The 20763-nt window shown below is 33.3% G+C and overlaps 2 protein-coding genes across 2 annotated transcripts; both read left to right on the top strand.

Moving 5' to 3' along the window:
• Positions 1–6064: 6064 nt before the first annotated feature.
• On the top strand, positions 6065–6892 carry LOC131637168 (uncharacterized). Its single transcript, XM_058907756.1, has one exon. It carries the CDS (start codon positions 6065–6067, stop codon positions 6890–6892), a length of 828 nt encoding a protein of 275 aa, XP_058763739.1.
• Positions 6893–18313: 11421 nt separating this feature from the next.
• Positions 18314–20284, top strand: LOC131637161 (tryptophan synthase beta chain 1-like). The gene is made up of 5 exons (XM_058907748.1): positions 18314–18708; positions 18795–19154; positions 19293–19726; positions 19849–19943; positions 20022–20284. Exons 1-5 carry the CDS (start codon positions 18373–18375, stop codon positions 20210–20212), a joined length of 1416 nt encoding a protein of 471 aa, XP_058763731.1. The 5' UTR covers positions 18314–18372; the 3' UTR covers positions 20213–20284.
• Positions 20285–20763: the final 479 nt, after the last annotated feature.

The following is a 20763-nucleotide window of genomic DNA, read 5'->3' as shown; positions in this document are numbered from 1 at the left end:
TTCCTGCACTAATCCTATTTTCCGTTCTCATTTTTTCAGGTTTATCAAAATTTTGACATTGGTCCGAGTTGTTATTTATTTAAATATTTTTTTTTGGAATGTAATAGTTAAATAGGATTTTAATTTCTGTCTTTACTTTCCGCATACCCCCTACTGGTGTTTATTGTAAATCCCCCATCCCTAAACTTGTAATAGCGTAGGTCTTTACTTTCCGCACTTTAATTCCTGCACAATATTTATTGCGTGGTTAGTAAATTAGGGAGTGCAAAGCATGAATCAGATCTAGAATCAGTAATTTTACCAGATAAATATAATCGAATTAAACCACATGATTATGCCACACACACACCTTTAGGGTAACCCTTCTTATGCTGCCTGTTGCCTTTCAATTACGATTCTAAAATAGTCAAGTCCCTCGATTCCGAGGATACCTAATGCAAATGCTGCCTTAATTCATTGAAATCATCATAAGATTTTGTCCCTCGATGCTGCCTCGGAAATAAAGATGATTGTCCCCATTGCTAAGGTATCCTCGCCTGTTGTCTAAATGACTATTCTATCCTTCCCTGAGACTACCTACCCTCTATATGGTAGGGACAATCTTATGGCGAACGATGACTCTCGATGACCCGATAAATCCAATAAAAGGACTACCTACCATCCTTATGGTATGGATAACCCTTTCAAACGAAAACTCAAAGAACAAGAAAGACAATCTTAGGGTAGGTACTCTTAATTGCTTGCTCACATTCAAATCAAAATTTCAAATACTTTTCCCACTTCTTTTCAAAGAATCAAATCAAAAAGGCTACGCTTATTTACAAGCTAAAGTCCTTATTCAAAAATCTTTTCAGTTCACACACGACACTCTTTCAAACAAACAAACAAAGTGAGCTAAGTAATTAAGAGCTCATGGATAACCATGGATACAAAGGGTGCTTACACCTTCCCTTTGTATAACCTACCCCCCGAACTCAAGTCTTTTTAAAAGGTCTTTCCTGTTCTTTTTGCCTTTCCAATTGGATAAAATAAAAGTCGGTGGCGACTATTGCTATCCGCAACATTTCAAAAAGTCAGTTCTCCCACCGTATTACAGCCTCCTTTGGATCCGACCCAATTAGGGAACCTTGGCCCAATGCTGGGGGCTATAAATACTCTCTTTCACTAGAGGGTCAGGTATTCATCATTCTCACACTAAATCTTGTACTTGCTCTCTGATTGTCTTCTCACTTTAGCATTGGAGTATCTTGCATGTACACCCCCTCCAATCCTTCAAGCCCACCGTAAGCTGACCTTAACGATCCATTTTGATCAGGTGAGATCAAGTATCAATTGTTTGAAGACAATGATGAAGACTTATCCAAAATGTATAGTATAAATATGTAACATTCCTTCACCAAATACGTATTTATATATACAATAATGGTTATTAAAAACAAAATAACTGTTATTAAAAATGGTAACTCACAGTTTTATCATTAATTAATATTATTTTAAGTGAGATTAAAAACTGTAACTAGGGGTGGGAATAGGCCAGGTCAGCCTACAAGGGCCTATAGCCTAGCCTACTTAATAAAGAGATCAGGCTTAGGCTTTTTTAAAAGTCTATTTTATTAAATAGGTCAGACTTAGGCTATTAAAAAAAGTCTATGAAGCCTTATAGGTCGGCCTATATTTTCATATATATTAGAGATATGCTAAATTGATTGACTCATGTATGCATATATATTAAAAAAAAGGTTAAATAGACTAGCCTATGTATGCATATATATTAGAACAAAGGCTAAATAGGTCATCTTATATATGCATATATAGACTGACCTATAAGGCTTCTTAAGTAATATGGATTAATTGAAAATTTTAATAAGATACAGGCTCTGTTTGGTAAAATTAGCGGTTAGGTGATAAGCTAACTTATAGCTGATGGATGATAGCTTATGGCTGATGGCAAATGACTGATAGCTTATAGTTGATGGCTGATGACTGATAGTTGATAAGCTAATTAAAGTGTTAGGTAAAATTTGCGATTTAACTAACTGATAAATGTAAAATGACATAAAAAGACATTTATTAATTAATAATTAAATTCACATTTAAAATAATAAAATTTATAAGGGTATTAATGGAAGAAAAAATGATAAGCTATGAACTATAAACTAAAACGCTATTTAAAATAGCGTCTGAAAAGTAAGTTATAAACTAGTAAAATAAGCTATAAGCTCGTGATGAAAAGACTGTTACCAAACAGGTCTTTTATTATCATACAAGCTTATAAGCTATAAGCCTAAAATATGGTTTGCCAAACAAAGTCATGGTCATTAAATAAACTTCCAGACCAGACCAGACTTTTAAAAAGGCCAGACCAAACCAAAAACTGAGACTAAGATAGGCCATAGAACAGACATAAGCCTTTTAAGTTTTTCGTAGGCAAGGCTCAGGCATTCTAAATAGTAGTCTAGCATATTTCCACCTCTAATTGTAACTCACAATTTAATTAATTATAGTTTATCATTAATTACTATTATTGTAAGTGAGTGATGGAGTAGTTATGGAATATGAGAAAATATATTTAAAAGTTGGTACAATAAAGAATAAAAATTATTATTTATATAAAATTGATATTTATATTTAATTATTATATTTAAAAAATATTTTTTCTTATTTATAATAATTTTTTGTGTTGCAAATGGTGAATATTTTTTAGGGTTAAATATGTTTTTGGTCCCTATAAATATCTCGATTTTGACTTTTAGTCCCTATAAAAAATATATTGACTTTTAGTCCCTATAAAATTACTTTTGCACTCACTTTTGGTCTCTCTACAGGGACTAAAACTGAGTGCAAAAATAATTTTATAAGGACTAAAAGTCAATATTTTTTTATAGGGACTAAAAGTCATTTTGGGTAATTTTATAGGGACTAAAAACATATTTAACCCTATTTTTTATATATTTTAGTCCGATATGAAAATTAATACTACAAAGTAAAGGGAAAATAATGATTTATAGGATTTTTATTTTTAATTTTTTTTTATTATCATAATGATTTGTTAAATTTTTTAGTAGAATACTCATACACAACAAATATTTTTTTTTGTAACTGATTATTTTAATTTTTAAATTTTTATTAATACAATTAATTAGTTAATAGTCATAGTTTTTTGTAAAGAAAATAAGCGGTTAAAGTTAAACAAAAGATATTTATATTTAAGAAAATTCAAGAAATATCTGAAGTAATTATAATCAATATGGGAAAAATAATGGTTTATATAATTTTATTTTGATAGTCATAATGATTTATTAAAAAAAATTAGCTCGATAATACTCAATAAATATTATAACTGATAATTTTCATATTAAAATATTGTAAAAAAATTTACTAAATTTTTACTATAAACAAAAATTGTGTAACACATTTAAAAATCACATAATTTTTAAAAAACGTATCTATTTAAAATAGCATATCTTTTTTATTTTTGTTGAGTAGTAATTTTAAACACATTTATTTTATTTTTTAATATTTATATATTATCATCAATATAGTGTATTAGTTACAATTTGAGTATTCATTAAAATAAAAAGTTAAATAAAATTGAATTTAAAAAATAAGAATCAAAGTTAAGATATTGGAGAGTTTTATTAATAGACAATTTAATAAAAGTTTGATGAGATATAAAGCCAAATATTTTATTATGAGAAAAAAAAGACACATTTATTTCCTTTTTATTTTTAAATAAGTAAGTTATTTTGTAAATATAGAAATTTATAAAATAGATGAAAAAATAAGGGGAAAAAAGAATTAGCGTATAGCAAGAATTAATTTAAAATTATCTACTTTATCGTGAAAATTGATTACCTAAATTATATTTAAAATTTATTTTAATATTTTATAATCTTATATAAATTATTAAACTTGAAATTTAGGCTAGATTTTTAAATTACTTAATTTGAAAGATTTTTTTAATTATTATTTTTATTTGGATATTTTTAATAGTGGTAATTGAATATTATATTTATTATTATTATTATTATTATTTACAATACTGGTAATTGGATATTAAATTATTATTATTCATTTTTAATGTAGGAGCAAATTAGTAAAAATATATAATTAGAGTTTGTGTTTAGACAATGTCAAGTTCACTCAGGAAGATCTGCTCGAGCTTTGTTTGGTTGGTACTGTACTGACTAACAAAACAATTAGTTTCAACGTGCTGAAGGATATGTTGGCAAAGATGTGGCAGCCTGGGCAGAGCATGGACATCACAAAAATTGACGAGAACAGGTTCTTGTTCCAGTTTTACCACAGCTGGGACTTGGAGAGAGTCTTAGAAGGAGGTCCATGGCTGTATGACAATTTCATGTTGGCAACTAGAAAGCTTCAATTTGGAGAAGATCCTCTGTCTATTACTCTGAATGAAGTGGAGATATGGGTTCAAATCCATCAACTTCCTTTTGGATTCATGACCGAGGACGTTGGAGTTCTTATCAGTAATCACATTGGAAAGTTCGTAGGCTACGGCGCTTACAACAATTATCTTGTCTGGAGGAAATACATGAGGATAAAGGTTGCTATTAACGTGCAATTACCGCTAAAAAAGAACTGGGCGTTTGACAGGGTGGAAGGAGACAAGGTTCATCTAGTCTTTAAATTTGAAAAACTAGGTACTTTCTGCTTTCTATGCGGAATTATTGGCCACTCGGAGAAGTTCTGTCCTACGAGACTATGCTCCAATTTTTCCAACAGTGCTAAAGGTTGGGGAAATTTCATGAGGGTGGAATCGAGTACTTCAGGTGGTAATGGGGGTGAAAACAAGTGGTTACGTAATGGGCGAAACAATGAAGGTGGAGCTCGAAGCAATAAGGAGAGCATGTTTAACAATCAATTGAATGAGAATATCTCGGACAGAGATGCAGGCGATCATCTGTTATACGGGAGAGTTGCGATTGATAGAGACCCAACTTCTAAAAAGCTGGTTTTTTTCAAACGTACTGCCAGAAACGGTGACGCTACCAACAGTTGGATTCCTTTTAATCCTATTGATAAAGGAAATTATTCGATGGCTAATGACTCTACCGTAACCGCGAACAAATATGTGCAAAGAATTGTAACGGATTTGGCGCTGACATTGGCTAACAAGATGCTTGTTAGTGAGATAGGAAGTTCAACTGTGGGGGCTGCACTGTTAGGCTCTTCTTCTTCTACAATGCAGGTGCTTAACAACAACAACGTCACCCCTCCGAGCTTCAGAATCCGTGACGCGTCCAAACAGCTGCCAAACGGAAAATTTAAAGTGTTCGAAAATAAGATTTTCCTGGATTTAGTTGATTGCAACACAGCTACTGCAACATCCATTTTGCTTTTGACAAATGGCTAGGACCCCAACGCATCTAATTAGTCCGGTTTGCAGGCCAAAACCAGTTTATTCGCTTCGGATGCTATGTCTGACTCTGTGCTGACTCCCGTTAGTATCGGGGTTGCTGAACCGATCAAATCTCTTGGAAATGCAAAGCAGACTGGGTATAACAATGGATCCGAGACTTCTTGGAATTATGTAAATGTTATTACTGTGCTGGATTCAAAAAAAGCTGGCCCAATAATTCGAGATGTTGCGAATATCTCTCCTGCTAACAATTTCACGGCGGATATGGAGCAAGCTAAAAGAATTTAATCCTTTACTGGTAAAAGCAAGATAGCAGCCACAAAAGCATCTATGAAAAATCAGGCTCGTCGCAAACCGCACTTAAAAGGATCCATACTTTTAGAATTGGAGTTACAACAGGACAGAGACGAATTCTGTGAAGAAGAGATGTCGCAAGGATGAAGCTACTATGGATGCACCGAATGAACAAGCCAACACTGATTCTGCTACAACGATCGATCTAATGCTCGAAGATACTACTCTAGACAAAGGGGCTAATGGAACTGACAACTTCATTCAGCATATTACTGATCTTGTCGTCACACCCGGAGCTGCTGGAAATGACATCCCCAAGCAGCATCTTCCTTTTTCTGATGTTAATTTACCAGTGGCGGGCGCTGCTCAGCAGGCCTGCCAAGAAAAATGAATGTATTAAGTTGGAACTGCCGGGGTCTAGGTAACCCGAGTGTAGTTCTGAACCTCAAATACCTCATCCGAAGATATAAACCAAATGTTTTATTTCTGTTTGAAACAACAAGTTATTCTAATAAAGTTGAGGATTTACGTTACGCGTTGAGTTTTGATTCTTGTTTTACGGTCAATCGCATTGGTCGAAGTGGTGGTATAGTTGTGTTTTGGCGTGAATCCAAAAAGTGTACTATCCAAAATTATTCTAATAATCATATTGATATGCTAGTTGAAGATTCTATAAATGGTAGCTGGAGACTCACATGTTTTTATGGGTTACCCGAGCGTACGCGTAGACGAGAATCTTGGAATTTAATTCGCAACCTTGCTGATAGTTCCGATTTACCTTGGTGTATAATTGGAGATTTCAATGATAGTCTTTCTTCTGCTGAAAAAAAGGGCCGAACCGATATACCAAATTGGCTTATTTCTGGGTTTAGACAGGCTGTCCAAGATACCGGACTGACGGATGTTCCGCTGGAAGGTTATTCCTTTACTTGGTTCAAGAGCTTAGGAACGGAAAGGGCTGTTGAAGAAAGACTTGACAGAGCCATGATAAATCTGGACTGGGGTATCCTTTTTCCGAATGCGAAGCTAGAATGTTTGACAGCAGCTTCTTCCAACCATTATCCGCTCCTTCTTAGGTGTGACTCTCTCTCGATTCAGCATTCTGTGCGTAGAGGTTTTAAATTTGAAAACGTGTGGCTCACAGAGCCGGGTTTTAAAGAGTTCGTGTGTGAGCAATGGCTCACTGGTGATCATGAAGACATTATTATGAAATAGCATGTGTGTGGAGAAGAAATGTTAAAGTGGAGTCGACATAATTGGTGTAAAATTCGCAAGGAGATTGATAACACTTGTAAGAAGTTGGATACTGCTAGACATAACACTTGTGACAGAAACTTCAATTATTTTTCAACCCTTGAAAATCGTTTGAATTCGTTACTTGTGAAAGACGATTTATTCTGGAAGCAAAGAGCTAAAGCTCATTGGTACAAGGATGGTGATTTAAATACCCGCTTTTTCCATATCACTGCTACTGTTCGGAAGAAAGTTAATACGATTAAATCTCTAACAAAGGAAAATGGAGATGTTACTAATTCCACTTCAGGAATGTGTCAAGTGGCTCATGACTATTTTGTTGGTCTCTTCCAAGAGAAGCCTAGCTCTCGAGATCGGGTTCTACAAGCTATTGATAGTTCCATTGCAGATGATGATAACGAGTTGTTGACAGAGGTGTTCACCATTGGAGAATTCAAAGATGCTATTTTCTCCATGCAAGCGGATAAAAGTCCAGGACCTGTCAGATATAATCCGGGCTTTTATCATCAGTTCTGGGATACGTGTGGTACGGATATTTTCAATGCTGGTTGTGATTGGCTTGAAACTGGCATTTTTACAGAAAGTCTTAATAAAACTAATATTACCCTCATTCCTAAAGGCGAAAACCAAACTTCGATGAAGGATTGGCGATCGATTGCTCTCTGCAACGTCCTTTACAAAGTGATAGCGAAGGTCCTTGCAAACAGACTCAAGAAAATATTAGGGAAGTGTGTCTCTGATAATCGGTCAACTTTTGTTCCTGGAAGATCTATATTAGATAATGCTATGGCTTCTATTGAAGTGGTTCATCATATGAAGACTAAAACCAGAGGCAAAGTTGGCGAGATAGCTCTTAAGCTAGATATCAGTAAAGCTTATGATAGGATTGATTGGGAGTATTTGAAGGATATTCTTATCACCATGGGTTTTTGTCAGAAATGGATTAAGTGGATTATGATTTGTGTTGAAACCGTTGAGTATTCTGTGATAGTTAATGGTAACACGGTTGGTCCGATTACTCCGGGTCGTGGGCTGAGGTAGGGGGCCCTCTCTCTCCGTATTTATTTATTCTTTGTGCAAAGGTCTCTCGGCTCTTATCAGAAAAGCAGAAAATAGAGGTGATATTCATGGTATTAAAAGTGGAGCTATGACCTATGTTGCAACAATGTATTAGCAATGGAGGGACGTTTGCTTCTGTTATTTTTTCCTTTTTGCAGGTTTCAAATCATGACCATCTATCTTTGTTCTCCGTCATTCTTTGGAGCATTTGGAAAGGGAGAAATAATCATATTTGGAATTCCGCGGAAGAATCGACAGAGGTAATTTGTCAGCGAGCGGCTCAACTTTTGGCGGGATGGAAAAATGCTCAACAACATCGCCAAAACAGTGAGATTAACAATCCTCCGTCAATTGTTACTAGGTGGTGCAAACTTTCGGCTGGTCGTCTCAAGTGTAATATTGATGCATCCTTCTCCGAGAATAAGGTAGGCATTGGTATCTGTATTAGAAATGATGCTGGCCAGTTTATTGCAGCACGAACATAATGGTTTTCCCCATGTCCTGAAGTGGCTATAGGAGAAGCCATAGGCCTTTTGTCAGCTATAAAGTGGGTTATTAATCTGGGCTTTGATAATATGGATTTTGAATTAGATGCAAAGCAAGTTGTCGATAGTGTGAGTTCTGTGAAGCCAAACGACTCGGATTTCGGAGCTATTGTCGATGATTGTAGAAGGTTAATTACTCTCTTTTTTAGGAACTCTCGTGTTAAGTTCGTTAGAAGACAAGCCAATGAGGTTGCTCATGCTCTTGCACGGGTGGCTCCATCCCTAGCTAGTTTTCACAATTTTACTGATATTCCAACATGTATCCAGAATATTATTATTAATGAAATGATATAGTTTTCTCTTGTAAAAAAAATTTAGAGGTTGTGTTTAAAATAACTACTAAGATGATATCTGGTTAGGATTAGCATCATGACAACATTTAATTTATATTAAGTAGATTAAAATATTATTAATTATTAATGTAGAATCAATTTAAAAAAATATAAAATTAGGATTGATGTTAGATAGAGTAGTTATTAATATGACATGTGTTTAGGAATTAGAATTAATGTTATAATAACTATTAAGATGACATGCATCCAATCATAACAACTTTATATATTAAGTTTTTTTAAAAAAGAATATGGATTATGGTATGGAGTATTGGAAGAAATCAAATACAAAGAAGAATACGTAACAAAACAACAAAAGAAAAGAAGTCAGTTGCACCACTTAAAATAGATGAAATAATTAAGAGAAATTAATGATAGAATCATTTAAACATGTGCTATAACTCCTATGTTTGAGGGATTATTATTTTCAAAATTAATGCCTCCAAATAAATAAATTCATACACAAAAGATTTTCAAAATAAAATTTGGGGTCATAGTTAGTTTCTTTCCCAAAAAAATATTTAATTTAAAAAATACTTTTTATTTTTGAGAAAAATGATATAGTTAGTTAGAAATTTTTTTCTAAACAAAAACTACAACTTTTGAAAAAAGTTATTTTTCTCAATTAAAAAAGAGAGAAGATAATTAGCATTAAGAGACTGAACAAAAGAAATTCACTCAATTAAGACTAAGAGATAAGATAAGGGTACATGCCCATCTCTATCTTTACAAAACATAGTTAATGTTGTGTGAACTCCTGCATGAAACTAGACATTGGAGGGCATATGTCTATCTCTTGAGGCCCACACGCTTTGGCTGGATAGACTCCTACACCGTGTTTTAAAAATTGGATCGAATCGGTCGATTGGATTGAGAACTGAAGGGGTTACCCAGTATGATCTGATTGCAGGATAGGGTATGCGATTGAACCGGTGAGAACCGGCCAAAATCGGTAAAAATTAGAAAAAATCGGTGAACCGACAGTTTTAAAAAATTGGCAGTTCAAATGCATGCTATTTTTTTCATACAAAACGACGCCGTTTTCATGATTTTTTTTAAAAATATAATTAAAATATAATTAAACTTTATTCAAACCTTATTTGGATCAACTTCTTCCGTGTTTGTGTTTGCAATTAGACCTGGTTTAAAATTTATTTACATTTATATTTTGTATTATTTTATTGTGAGTGATGATTATATTTAGAATTTGAATGTAAAGAATAAACATGTGAAATTATGATATTTTGAAATTTTGTAGGAATTGTGATTTTTTTTAGAGACCGAGTCATCCGATTCGACCGATTTAATAAATATATACTATTGCAATAGATACTGGTTTATTCAACTGAGTTATCCAGTTTAATCCAATTTAGTCATGCGGTTCGACCAATGACCCAATATCCTCCTCAGTTTGATGACCAACCCGATTTTTAAAACACTACACCTACACTTTATCAAAAGACAATATTGAGGTACTTGAAATTGTAATAGGCTGGAAAATGTACTTGGATATGAATTACTATCATTCATAAACTTTATAATTTTTTTTTTATAAACAATAAAGGTATGGATCTAGAGTATTAAGGATACTCGATCTAGACAAATATTTTATCTTTGTATATGGGTAAATCAAATTATCTGCATTCATAAATTTTTGGTATTCATGAATTGTAATTTCTTATGTCGAAATAGGATGTTGTTTGACACAAGGTATGTCGAAAAGCTTAGTCTGTTGAGTTGTATGTAATTGTCGAAGTGTTGTAAGTAGATTGCTACACACACAGATTTCGACTTGGATCTAAAATAGTTATTTTGTACTTTTGTAGTTTTGGATTTTGACTTATGGAGCAAACTAACTTAAAATTATAAATAGAGTGAGTAACCCATATTTTGTAATAAGTTGAGTATTCGCAAAATTTGCAGTTGCAAGTAAATAAGAGGTTTTCTAAAGTTTGTGGGCAGAGAGAAACTCTGCATAAAATCACCATCTTCTTTCTTTAAACTTACGTAAACCTTTATCATTTTCTTCCCAAATTTTCTTTCTTGTTTTCTTCATTGTCATTGTGTAGCGATAAAGAATTACTCAAAGGTTTGAGTTTAATTCCAACATCTGGTATCTAGAGCACTGGCTGAGCGATTCTTGGGAGAAAATCACGATGACAATGAATCACCCAAACTGTCATTTTCCGACGAGTCTTCCAATTATGAAAGTATATAACTATGAGAATTGGTGCAAGCATATGAAGGTTATTTTTTGTTATCAAGATCTTTGGGATGTTGTGAAAGAAGAAGTAGCACCGCTTGCAGAAAATGCAACAGATGAAGAAAAGGATGCACACAAAGAATTGAAGAAGAAGAATTATAAATCTCTCTTTATAATTCATCAATGTCTGAGTCTAGATAATGTTGAAAAGGTTAGTGATGTAGAATCTACAAAAGAAGCTTTGGAGATTCTTGAAAAGTATTTTGGAGGTGCAGAAAATGTGAAAGGGGTGAGTTTACAAACTCAGAAAAGAATGTATGAATTGCTTCAGATGGAAGAAAATGAAAGCATCACTGATTTCCTCACTAGAGTTACGAACCTAGTGAATCAAATCAAGGTATATGGAGAAGTGTTGACATCAAGATCATTTGTTGCAAAGATTTTAAGGTCATTGGCTCCAAAGTTTAACCACGTGGTGGTTGCCATAAAAGAGTCTAAAGATTTTTCGAAACTGACAAAGAAAGAGCTTCAAGGGACGCTTGAATCTCATGAACAAAGAATGACTGAATTGAAAGTGCTGCAGGAAAATCGAAGAGTGATGTGGCTTTGCAAGCCCAATCAACAAAAGAAAATAAAGCCAAAGGAAGTTGGAATGGCAAGAAAGGTAGAAAAGGCTACAATAATTTGATTGGTGGAATCAGCAAGAAGGTAGCTGGTCGATTCGGAGAAATCCCTCATACCAAAGAAACCAAAGAGGTGGTGCTGCAGATAGAGGAAAAGGTGGTGGTCAAAAACCTGACAAAAGTCACATTCACTGTTTCAATTGTCAGAAGTATGGTCAATATTCTAGTGATTGTCCAGAAAAGCATAAGAATCAAGAAAGTGATACAAAGTTTGCAAAACATGAAGAAAAATAAGAAGAAGAAAGATGATGCTGATATCACAACAAGAGACGAAGAGAGATTCAAGGACCAATTGTACTTGGAATCAAGATGCTTATCACACATGTCTGGAAATAAATATTGGTTTGTTAACATAAAGCCCTTTATGAAGAACATGATGAAATTTACAAATGACAATACTCTAGCAGCTGAAGGTATTGGTGATGTTATGATTATGAGGAAAGATGGAAAAACGTCAGTAATCTCCAATGTACTGTACATACCAGGCATGAAGAGAAATTTGCTCAACATAGGGTAGTTGGTCGTAAAGAACTTCAAAGTTTCGATCGAATACAAAATGATGAGAGTTGTCGACACAAGTGGGAGGTTAATCATGAAGGCTCATATGTCTCAGAATAGAACCTTCAAGATTGAACTTAACATGATGGAGCACAAGTTCCTTGCAACTGCAGCTAGCAGAGATGAATGGATATGGCACTATCGACTAGGTTATCTCAACTTAAATGACACCATAGAGTTGAAAGAAAGAAATATGGTTTCAGGATTACCAGAAATTGACATTCCAAGAGAAGTGTGTGAGGAATGTGTGCAGGCGAAGCAGTACAAGAACAACTTTAGCAAGGATGTAGGAAGCAAGTCGAAGTCAATACTTGAAGTCATATACTCTGATGTATGTGGTCCAATCCAGGTGGATTGGAATGGAAGTAACAAATACTTTGTCACAAGGTATTTGCCAAGTTCAAATCTATGGTCAAAAGGCAAAGTGGGAAAGCTAAAAATTTTGAGGACTGATGGTGGTGGAGAATATGTGTTGAAAGACTTTGACATGTTATATGAAAAAGAAGGAATTGTGCTTGAGGTGGTGCCACCCTATACTCCACAGCAGAATGAAACTACAAAAAGGAAGAATTGAACTATCATGAATATGGTGATAAGTATATTAAAAGGCAAGCATTTACCTAAAGAGTTTTGGGATGAAGCTAAATCGACGATAACATACATCTTGAGTAGATGCCTGACGAAGGAGCTAAAAGGAATTACGCTAAAAGAATGTTGATCTGGTGTCAAGCCTAGCTTGAGTCATCTGAAGATATTTGGATCTATAACACATAGACATATGTCATATCAGTTTTTAAGAAGCCTTGATTATAAGCTGAGTCAGATGATCCTAATAGGATATCATTCAAATAGAGGATACAAGTTGTTCGACCCAGGGAACAAGCAAGTAGTGATCCACAAGGACATGATCATAGATGAGCTTAAGGAATGAGATTGGACTGGGAATGTCAAGAAGGATTCAATTAGAATCTTATGTGAAGAATCAACCACTAAAGTCGAAAGAGAAGAAGTTTGACAAGAAGAAGTCAAAGGTGATGCAAGTCCAAACAGGCATCAGAAAACAAGACACTTGCCTGCTGCAAGGTTGCAAGAATGTGTGATTACATCAGATTATGTGGTCGATGATGATGGTGAGCTTGAACATTACGCTTTCTATGCAGATTTTAAACCTATCAATGCAGCTGAGGAATTGAAGGATTCGAAGTGGATGAAAGCTATGAGTAAGGAATTGAAGTCCATTGAAGTCAACAACACATGGTCACTTATCGAATTTCCTCAAGGCAAGAAGAAAATTAATGTAAAGTGGGTATACAAGGTGAAGTGTAATCCCAAAGGTGAAGTAACTCGACACAAGGAAAGGCCTGTGACGAAAGGATTTCTTTAGAAGGAAGGAATCGACTACGATGAAGTTTTTGCACCTGTTTCCAAAATCGAGACAATTAGGTTGGTTAGGGGTCTGGCGAAAATGAACAATTGGCACATGTGTCAGATGGATGTAAAATGTGCATTCCTGAATGAACCCTCATACAAAGAAGTCTATGTTGTATAACTAAATGGGTTTGTGAAACATGGTAAAAAGAGAAAGGTGTACATGGTGCATAAAGCCTTGTATGGACTTAAATAAGTTCCAAGGGCTTGGAATAAGAAGATCGACAATTTTCTAAGGGAGAAGGAATTTTTGAAGTGAACAGCTGAGCATGGTGTATATGTAAGAAGAAGCAAGAGTGAATTGCTTATACTATGTCTCTATGTCGATGACTTTGTTGATAACATGTAGCTACAAGAAAAAGATCGAAGACTTCAAAGGAAATATTAGAAAGGAATTCGAAATGTCTTATCTGGGAGACATGTCATATTTCCTTGGCATCAAATTCTACAAGAGTAGTAGAGGCTTGATGATGCATCAAAGAAGATATGCAAGCGAAATTCTCAAGATATTTGAGATGGAAGAATGTAACTCGACTTCGACACCAGCTGAACCAAAACTCCAACTGTTGAAAGAATCATATGAAGATGATGTCGACCCAACCTAGTACAGAAGACTTATTGGGTCATTAAGATACCTTTGTCACACAAGGCCTGACTTAGCATACAATATGGATATGGTGAGTAGGTTCATGCAGATTCCAAAGGTATCACATCTAACAGCGACAAAGAGGATACTAAGGTATCTAAAAGTAACTCTCGACTATGACATTTCGATTCATGCAGCTGATAAGGAAAAAGAATGCAAGTTAGTGGGTTACACCGACTCAAGTTGGTGTAGTGATGCTAAGGATCGAAAGTCCACAACAGGTTATGTGTTTATGCTATGTGGAGCACCAATTGCTTTGAGTTCGAGAAAAGAACCAGTAGTGGCACTATCGTCGTGTGAAGAAGAGTACATAGCTGATTCCCTTTGTGCATATATCAAGTAGCATGGATGGTGAATCTGGTAGAAGAGATTACAACAGAAGATTATGGAGCAATTACCATGAAGATCGACAGCGTGTCAGCTATCAATCTAGCGAAGAATCCGATAACACATGGTTGAAGCAAGCACATCTAAATGAGGTTCATTATCTTCAAGAGCAGGTAGCTAAAGGGAAGATGAACTTGGAACATTACATAACTGAGATTCAAATTGCAGACATCATGACGAAGGGTGTGCATGTTGAAGTATTCAGAAGACTAAGAGCTATGATGAACGTAGATAGCCTAGACACAATGAATTAGGTGGTGTATTAAATTGTAATTCCTTGTGTCAAATCAGGATGTTGCTTGACACAAGGTATGTCAAAAAAGCTTAGTCTGTCGAGTTGTATGTAGCTGTGGAAGTGTTGTAATCAGGTTGTTACACACACAGATTTCGACTTGGGTCTAAAATAGTTATTTTGGGCTTTTGTAATTTTAGGCTCTGGTTTAGGTAGTAAACTAACTTAAAATTATAAATAGAGGGAGTAACCTCTACTTTGTAATAAATTGAGTATTCACAGAAATTGCAGTTGCAAGTGAATAAGAGATTTTCCACAATTTGTGGGCAGAGAGAAACTATGTAGAAAATCATCATCTTCTTTCTTTAAACTTTCGTAAACCCTAATCTTTTTCTTCCCAAATTTTCTTTCTTGTTTCCTTCATTGTCATTATGTAGCGATAAGGAATTATTCAAATGTTTGAGTTTAATTTCAACAATTTATACGTTCAGAATGTATGTGTTTATTGGATAATGATGGAACTATTTAATTTTAAATATTAAATTTAATTTGTTTCAAATTAAAATACTGAATTTAAAATTTAATTGTTTTATATCGATCCAATGATTAAGAATTTATTTAATGCGTGAATTTTTTAATAAACTAATAATATTTTTTAATATTCTATTATTATAAATTTTCTAATTTTTCTTTTTAAATTTTTTTTAAACTTCTCATTATAAGTGAAATAGATATTAAATATGAGGTAGTATTTGATTGTACAATAAATTGAATAATTGAACATTTGAAAATTTTATGTAGGTAAAAAACTGTGGTATCATTATTCTATGCATTTATTAGATATGCGGTATTCCTCACATATTTGAAAAATGCCGTATATTTTGTTTAAATGTCGCATATTATGTTTAAATGTCTAACTATGCGGAATGCTAGTTTTTTTATTCTTGTTTTTTTTCTTTCGAAAATTCAAATGTGCAAAGCACCGGACAAGTTTGAAGATTTTACAGACGTACTCACTATTAAAAATGTATGTTTATTTGAATTTTATAAATTTATTCTTTTATCAAAATATTTTTAATGTTTTTTTTTTAAATACTTCCAATTTGAAAGAAGTTTTATCTCAATTTGAGACAATTGAAAAAGTAGGCATAAACGACAAGTTAGTAATTGGTTGTGAAAGAAGTGGAAATTATAAAAATAACGGAAGTTCAACTATCACATGTAATAAAATGGTGAGTTGTTCGTTTTAGTATCCAACTGATTTTCTATAAGAGTGTGATATTCTTTAAAATTTTCAAAATGTCGCTTTTAATGAGCTTAACAAGAATATAGTCTTGTCCTCTTACTCCTTTTCTCCTCCTCCTTCTTATCATCATCATCATTATCATATCCCCGTCGTCATCATCGTCATCGTCGTCATCATCATCATCATCCATCTTTGCCTCAATATTATGCAAGTTATAAATGATCTTAAGAATTTTTGTAAATTTTTCCACAACGAATTTGTTTTCCACCTCTTAAAATGATTCAACATTGATCCATATCTCCTGTCGATTTTCTTTATGACTTTATCTTTGAGCCACATGATAATAACACTCATGAACTTATCCATCATCTAATTCTCTACTTATGTTAGTCTTGCATGCATCAATGCCTCACTCAGGGCCAGCCTTAAGGGTATGCTGCCAAAACTACCGCCTAGGGCTTCAACTTTTTTATTTATAAGATTTTAATTAATTAACTTTTTAAAAAAATTATTTAATTATTTTTATACCGATTAAATAATAGCATATATTAAGAACTTATATGAATAAAAATCATTTAGAATATGTATTGTATAATTGATTAAAATCATGCTTGTAAATAATAAAATTTTAAGTTCTCTTAAATAAAATAAAACTTGAAATTTAATTTTTTTTTAAAATAATTTAAGTTTTTTTTTCATTTATGATTTTTTTTCTTAAATAATAAGTAGTGTTTAGATGTGTTGATTTTATTATTAATTAAAAAATATTAAATAAAATTAATTACAATAATTTAATAATTTTAAATCCTAAAAAATCTAAAATCAAAATATATGAATCTAAAAAATATTATATTAAAATATTTAATTTAAAATTCTGCTTCATACCTCAAAATTTATGGGACCGGTCTTGATCTTACCTTTCAATGCTTCCCCACAAGAGAATTTATCAGATTGAACTCACATGCCCATGACTCATTTCTTCTTTTCTCTAATCAAAATTCTCAATTTCTCAATAAAGTTATAACATATTTTTACTAATTTTTTGATAAGCTATCTAGATTATAACTTAAATCTTACATGTTATAGTTTTTTTAGCACAATTATCTTTATTGGAAAAACTAAATATTAACTAAATACATATTTCTACGTTATGTCATATTTATAAATTAATTTTACAGTTAATTTTTAAATTAAAAGTAAAGTTGAATTACTAATTCTATTAACGAGTAAAAATAATATGACCTAAATTGGTCGGGGAGTAAACATAAGATGAACTAAATTGCAATGAAGTTTTTCTTTCTTCCTAATCCTAGTGCTAGACTTCATTTCTCATCCGCGTAAAATTGTGGCTCTTGCCACCGATATACAAAGTCACGTTTTTAATGCCGTAACCATCAGCATTTTTTAGTTACTTTTTTCTTTTATAGAATAATTTAACTCAATTATTGAGAAACTTGCAACCTTGCATCATTGCCCATCCATATCAATACTATAATAGTATCTCCTTTCAATCAATAAACACGTTAAAAAAAAATTCAAGTCAACCTTTTTTTTATTTAATGATTGAAATTTATCTTTTAAAAATAAACAAATAAAATTATAAGGCGATTTGAATCTGCATCTCTATATTCGATGTTCTTTCAGAATTATCAACTGAAATAATTTAATGAAACTTGTTTCATAAATTTCAAGTACACTTGTTAATGATATATAAATTATTTTTATCTTTCATTTATAAATAACTAACGTGAGATTATTTTTTAAGTATTTGTAAATTATTTTAGTTGGATGTCAATATTTTTAAGCAAAATTTTTAATTTATTTTAAAATAAATATTATAAAATAATGACATTGCATTTCATGGATAAATGATGGATAGTGAAATGTTCATCTAAAAAATATAGCAAACACTTTCATAGTTTCATACTTTTGAACTCTTTTCGCAACCTAGAAGTGGGACCCAATGTTTGTAGCTGCTTCACATACGTCAAAGATGGGGTGCCCGCCTAAACACTTCTCCCACGGTTATCGAGTACTATAAATAAATTGTGTGGTGTGGCAACATTTTCAGGTAATAGAATTTGAAAACACAAAATACATTACTAATCACTCAAATTCAATTATGGATGCATGCAAATTGCAATGGAGAATTGTTAGTAGCCAATTCAAAGATAAAAAAGTAGCAACCAAAGATCGTTCTTCTGCGGTTGTTCAAGCTGTGATAACTCGTCGTGAAAAGTTTAAGATTAAGTTACCTCAATTACCCACTACTTATAAACCCTTGCCGATACCCTTGATAGAGAAGGACAATGAAATTATTGTAGAGACTGAAGAGAGTACCAATTCCGCTGGAAAATTCGGTAGGTTTGGTGGAACCTTTGTACCTGAGACAATTATAATGTCCTTGAATCACCTTGAAGCTGAGTTCAATAATGTTATCCGTGATCAAAGTTTTCAGGTAATTCACTATTATCACAAAATTCTTCACTAATTTTAATTAATTAAAGTGTCGTTAATTAATAGTTCTTTTTTTTGTTTTCACAGGCAGAGCTAACAGCAGCATTAAGGGACTATGTTGGCAGAGAAACACCTCTATATCATGCTCAACGATTGTCCGAATATTACAAAAGCAAGAATGGTGGTAAAGGGCCAGATATATACTTAAAAAGAGAGGATCTCAACCACACTGGATCTCACAAGATGAACAATGCTCTTGCACAAGCTATGATTGCCAAGCGCATCGGTCGGAAAAGTGTTGTTACTGCCACCGGTTCCGGACAACACGGGCTGGCATCGGCTGCTGCATGTGCAAAACTTGGTTTGGAGTGCACTGTCTTTATGGCTGCAAAAAACATGGACAGACAGTCGTCTAATGTGCGGTTGATGAAGCTGTTAGGAGCTCAGGTAATCTAAACATAACCTTTGAATAATATTGAATTAACTATTGATAATATGAGTCTAAACATAACCTTTGAATAATATTGAATTAACTATTGATAATATGAGTCTAAACATAACCACCTTATTAATGTAAACATGTAGGTTGAAGGTGTTAATGGAAGTTTCAAAGACGCGTCATCAGAGGCCTTTCGATATTGGGTGGAGGATTTGGAAAACAGCTACCACATGACAGGTTCAGCAGTGGGACCACACCCATGCCCTACAATGGTTCGTGAGTTTCAGTCAGTTATTGGAAAAGAAACAAGGAAACAAGCATTAGAAAAATGGGGAGGAAACCCAGATGTTATAGTTGCATGTGTTGGAACAGGATCAAATGCTTTGGGTATGTTTCATGAGTTTATATCAGACACTGATGTGAGATTAATTGGAGTTGAAGCTGGTGGTTTAGGGTTAGAAAGTGGAAAACATTCTTCTACTTTGGCTAAAGGTGAAGTGGGTGTTTATCATGGTGCTATCTCTTATTTATTACAAGATGATTATGGACAAATTATTCAACCTCACTCCATTGCAGCTGGGTATGTCACACTCACACCAATGCATATTTTGAACATAGATTTATTATACAATTTAATATATGTTAGTATCATATCATATCACCTTATATGAAATAATATATATTTTTTAAATTATTTTGTAGGATGGAATATCCAGGAGTTGGTCCAGAATTGAGCTTCCTCAAAGAAAGTGGTCGTGCAGAATTTTGCGTGGCAACAGATGAAGAAGCTCTTGATGGTATGTATACATGTCAAAAACATAAAAAAATATGTATGTATTCATTTTATTAACAGTTTGTGTACAATGAATTTGCAGCATATGAGAGATTATGCAAATTGGAGGGTATATTTCCATCTCTTGAGGCCTCACATGCATTTGCTATACTTGTTAAGTTGGTCCCTACTTTACCAAACGACAATATTAAGGTTGTTGTAAATTGTAGTGGGCGTGGAGATAAAGATGTAGATATACACTTTAATCGTAGGGTAGTAAATGATGGAAAATGACATTGTATTGTATTTATTCATGTGTATGCTACAGGTTAAGAGTAAATCAAAGTAGTCATGTTAGTTTGAAAAGTAGTTAACTTATCAAGTGTTTTCTTTTATATACATAAGTGTCTGTGTCATATTCATGAATACAATGGTCAATTACATTTTCTCAAAAAGTGTTTTGTTTTAGATGTGTGTTCCTTCCATTGAGTTGTAATGTAACATGTGGTATATGGAGCTTCAAATTCCGGGTCCCAATAAAAGAATGCATGTGGACTGAATGGGGGTGAAAAGATATGGCTGGCATGTGTGGTTTGAAACTAATTTGAGGAAAAATTGTGCTAATTATTTGTCCACAAAATGAGACGAGGAAAATTGTTGTGTGTGAACAATAGGTCACATAGATAATGGAACACAAAGTCGAGATGAGGTAGCCACGATAAAATTTGAGTTATAAGAGTCAAAATTTGGTATTGTAGGGGCAGTGAGTGAAAAAACATTTTTATAACCAATAGAAATTTGAGGGTGATCAATAGGTATAAATATAGAAGAAACTTATGTATGGA

This window comes from Vicia villosa, unplaced genomic scaffold, assembly GCF_029867415.1.
Source record: "Vicia villosa cultivar HV-30 ecotype Madison, WI unplaced genomic scaffold, Vvil1.0 ctg.001936F_1_1, whole genome shotgun sequence".
In the NCBI taxonomy this organism is placed as follows: Eukaryota; Viridiplantae; Streptophyta; class Magnoliopsida; order Fabales; family Fabaceae; genus Vicia; species Vicia villosa.
The sequence above is the reverse complement of the archived record's forward strand: the minus strand, read 5'-3'. Positions and strand labels throughout refer to the sequence as shown.

Coding starts and splice junctions, on each gene's coding strand:
- LOC131637168 (XM_058907756.1), top strand. CDS start 6,065: ATGAATGTATTAAGTTGGAACTGCCGGGGTCTAGGTAACCCGAGTGTA.
- LOC131637161 (XM_058907748.1), top strand. CDS start 18,373: ATGGATGCATGCAAATTGCAATGGAGAATTGTTAGTAGCCAATTCAAA. Junction 18,709..18,794: donor TCCGTGATCAAAGTTTTCAG/GTAATTCACTAT, acceptor TTGTTTTCACAG/GCAGAGCTAACAGCAGCATT. Junction 19,727..19,848: donor CCTCACTCCATTGCAGCTGG/GTATGTCACACT, acceptor ATTATTTTGTAG/GATGGAATATCCAGGAGTTG.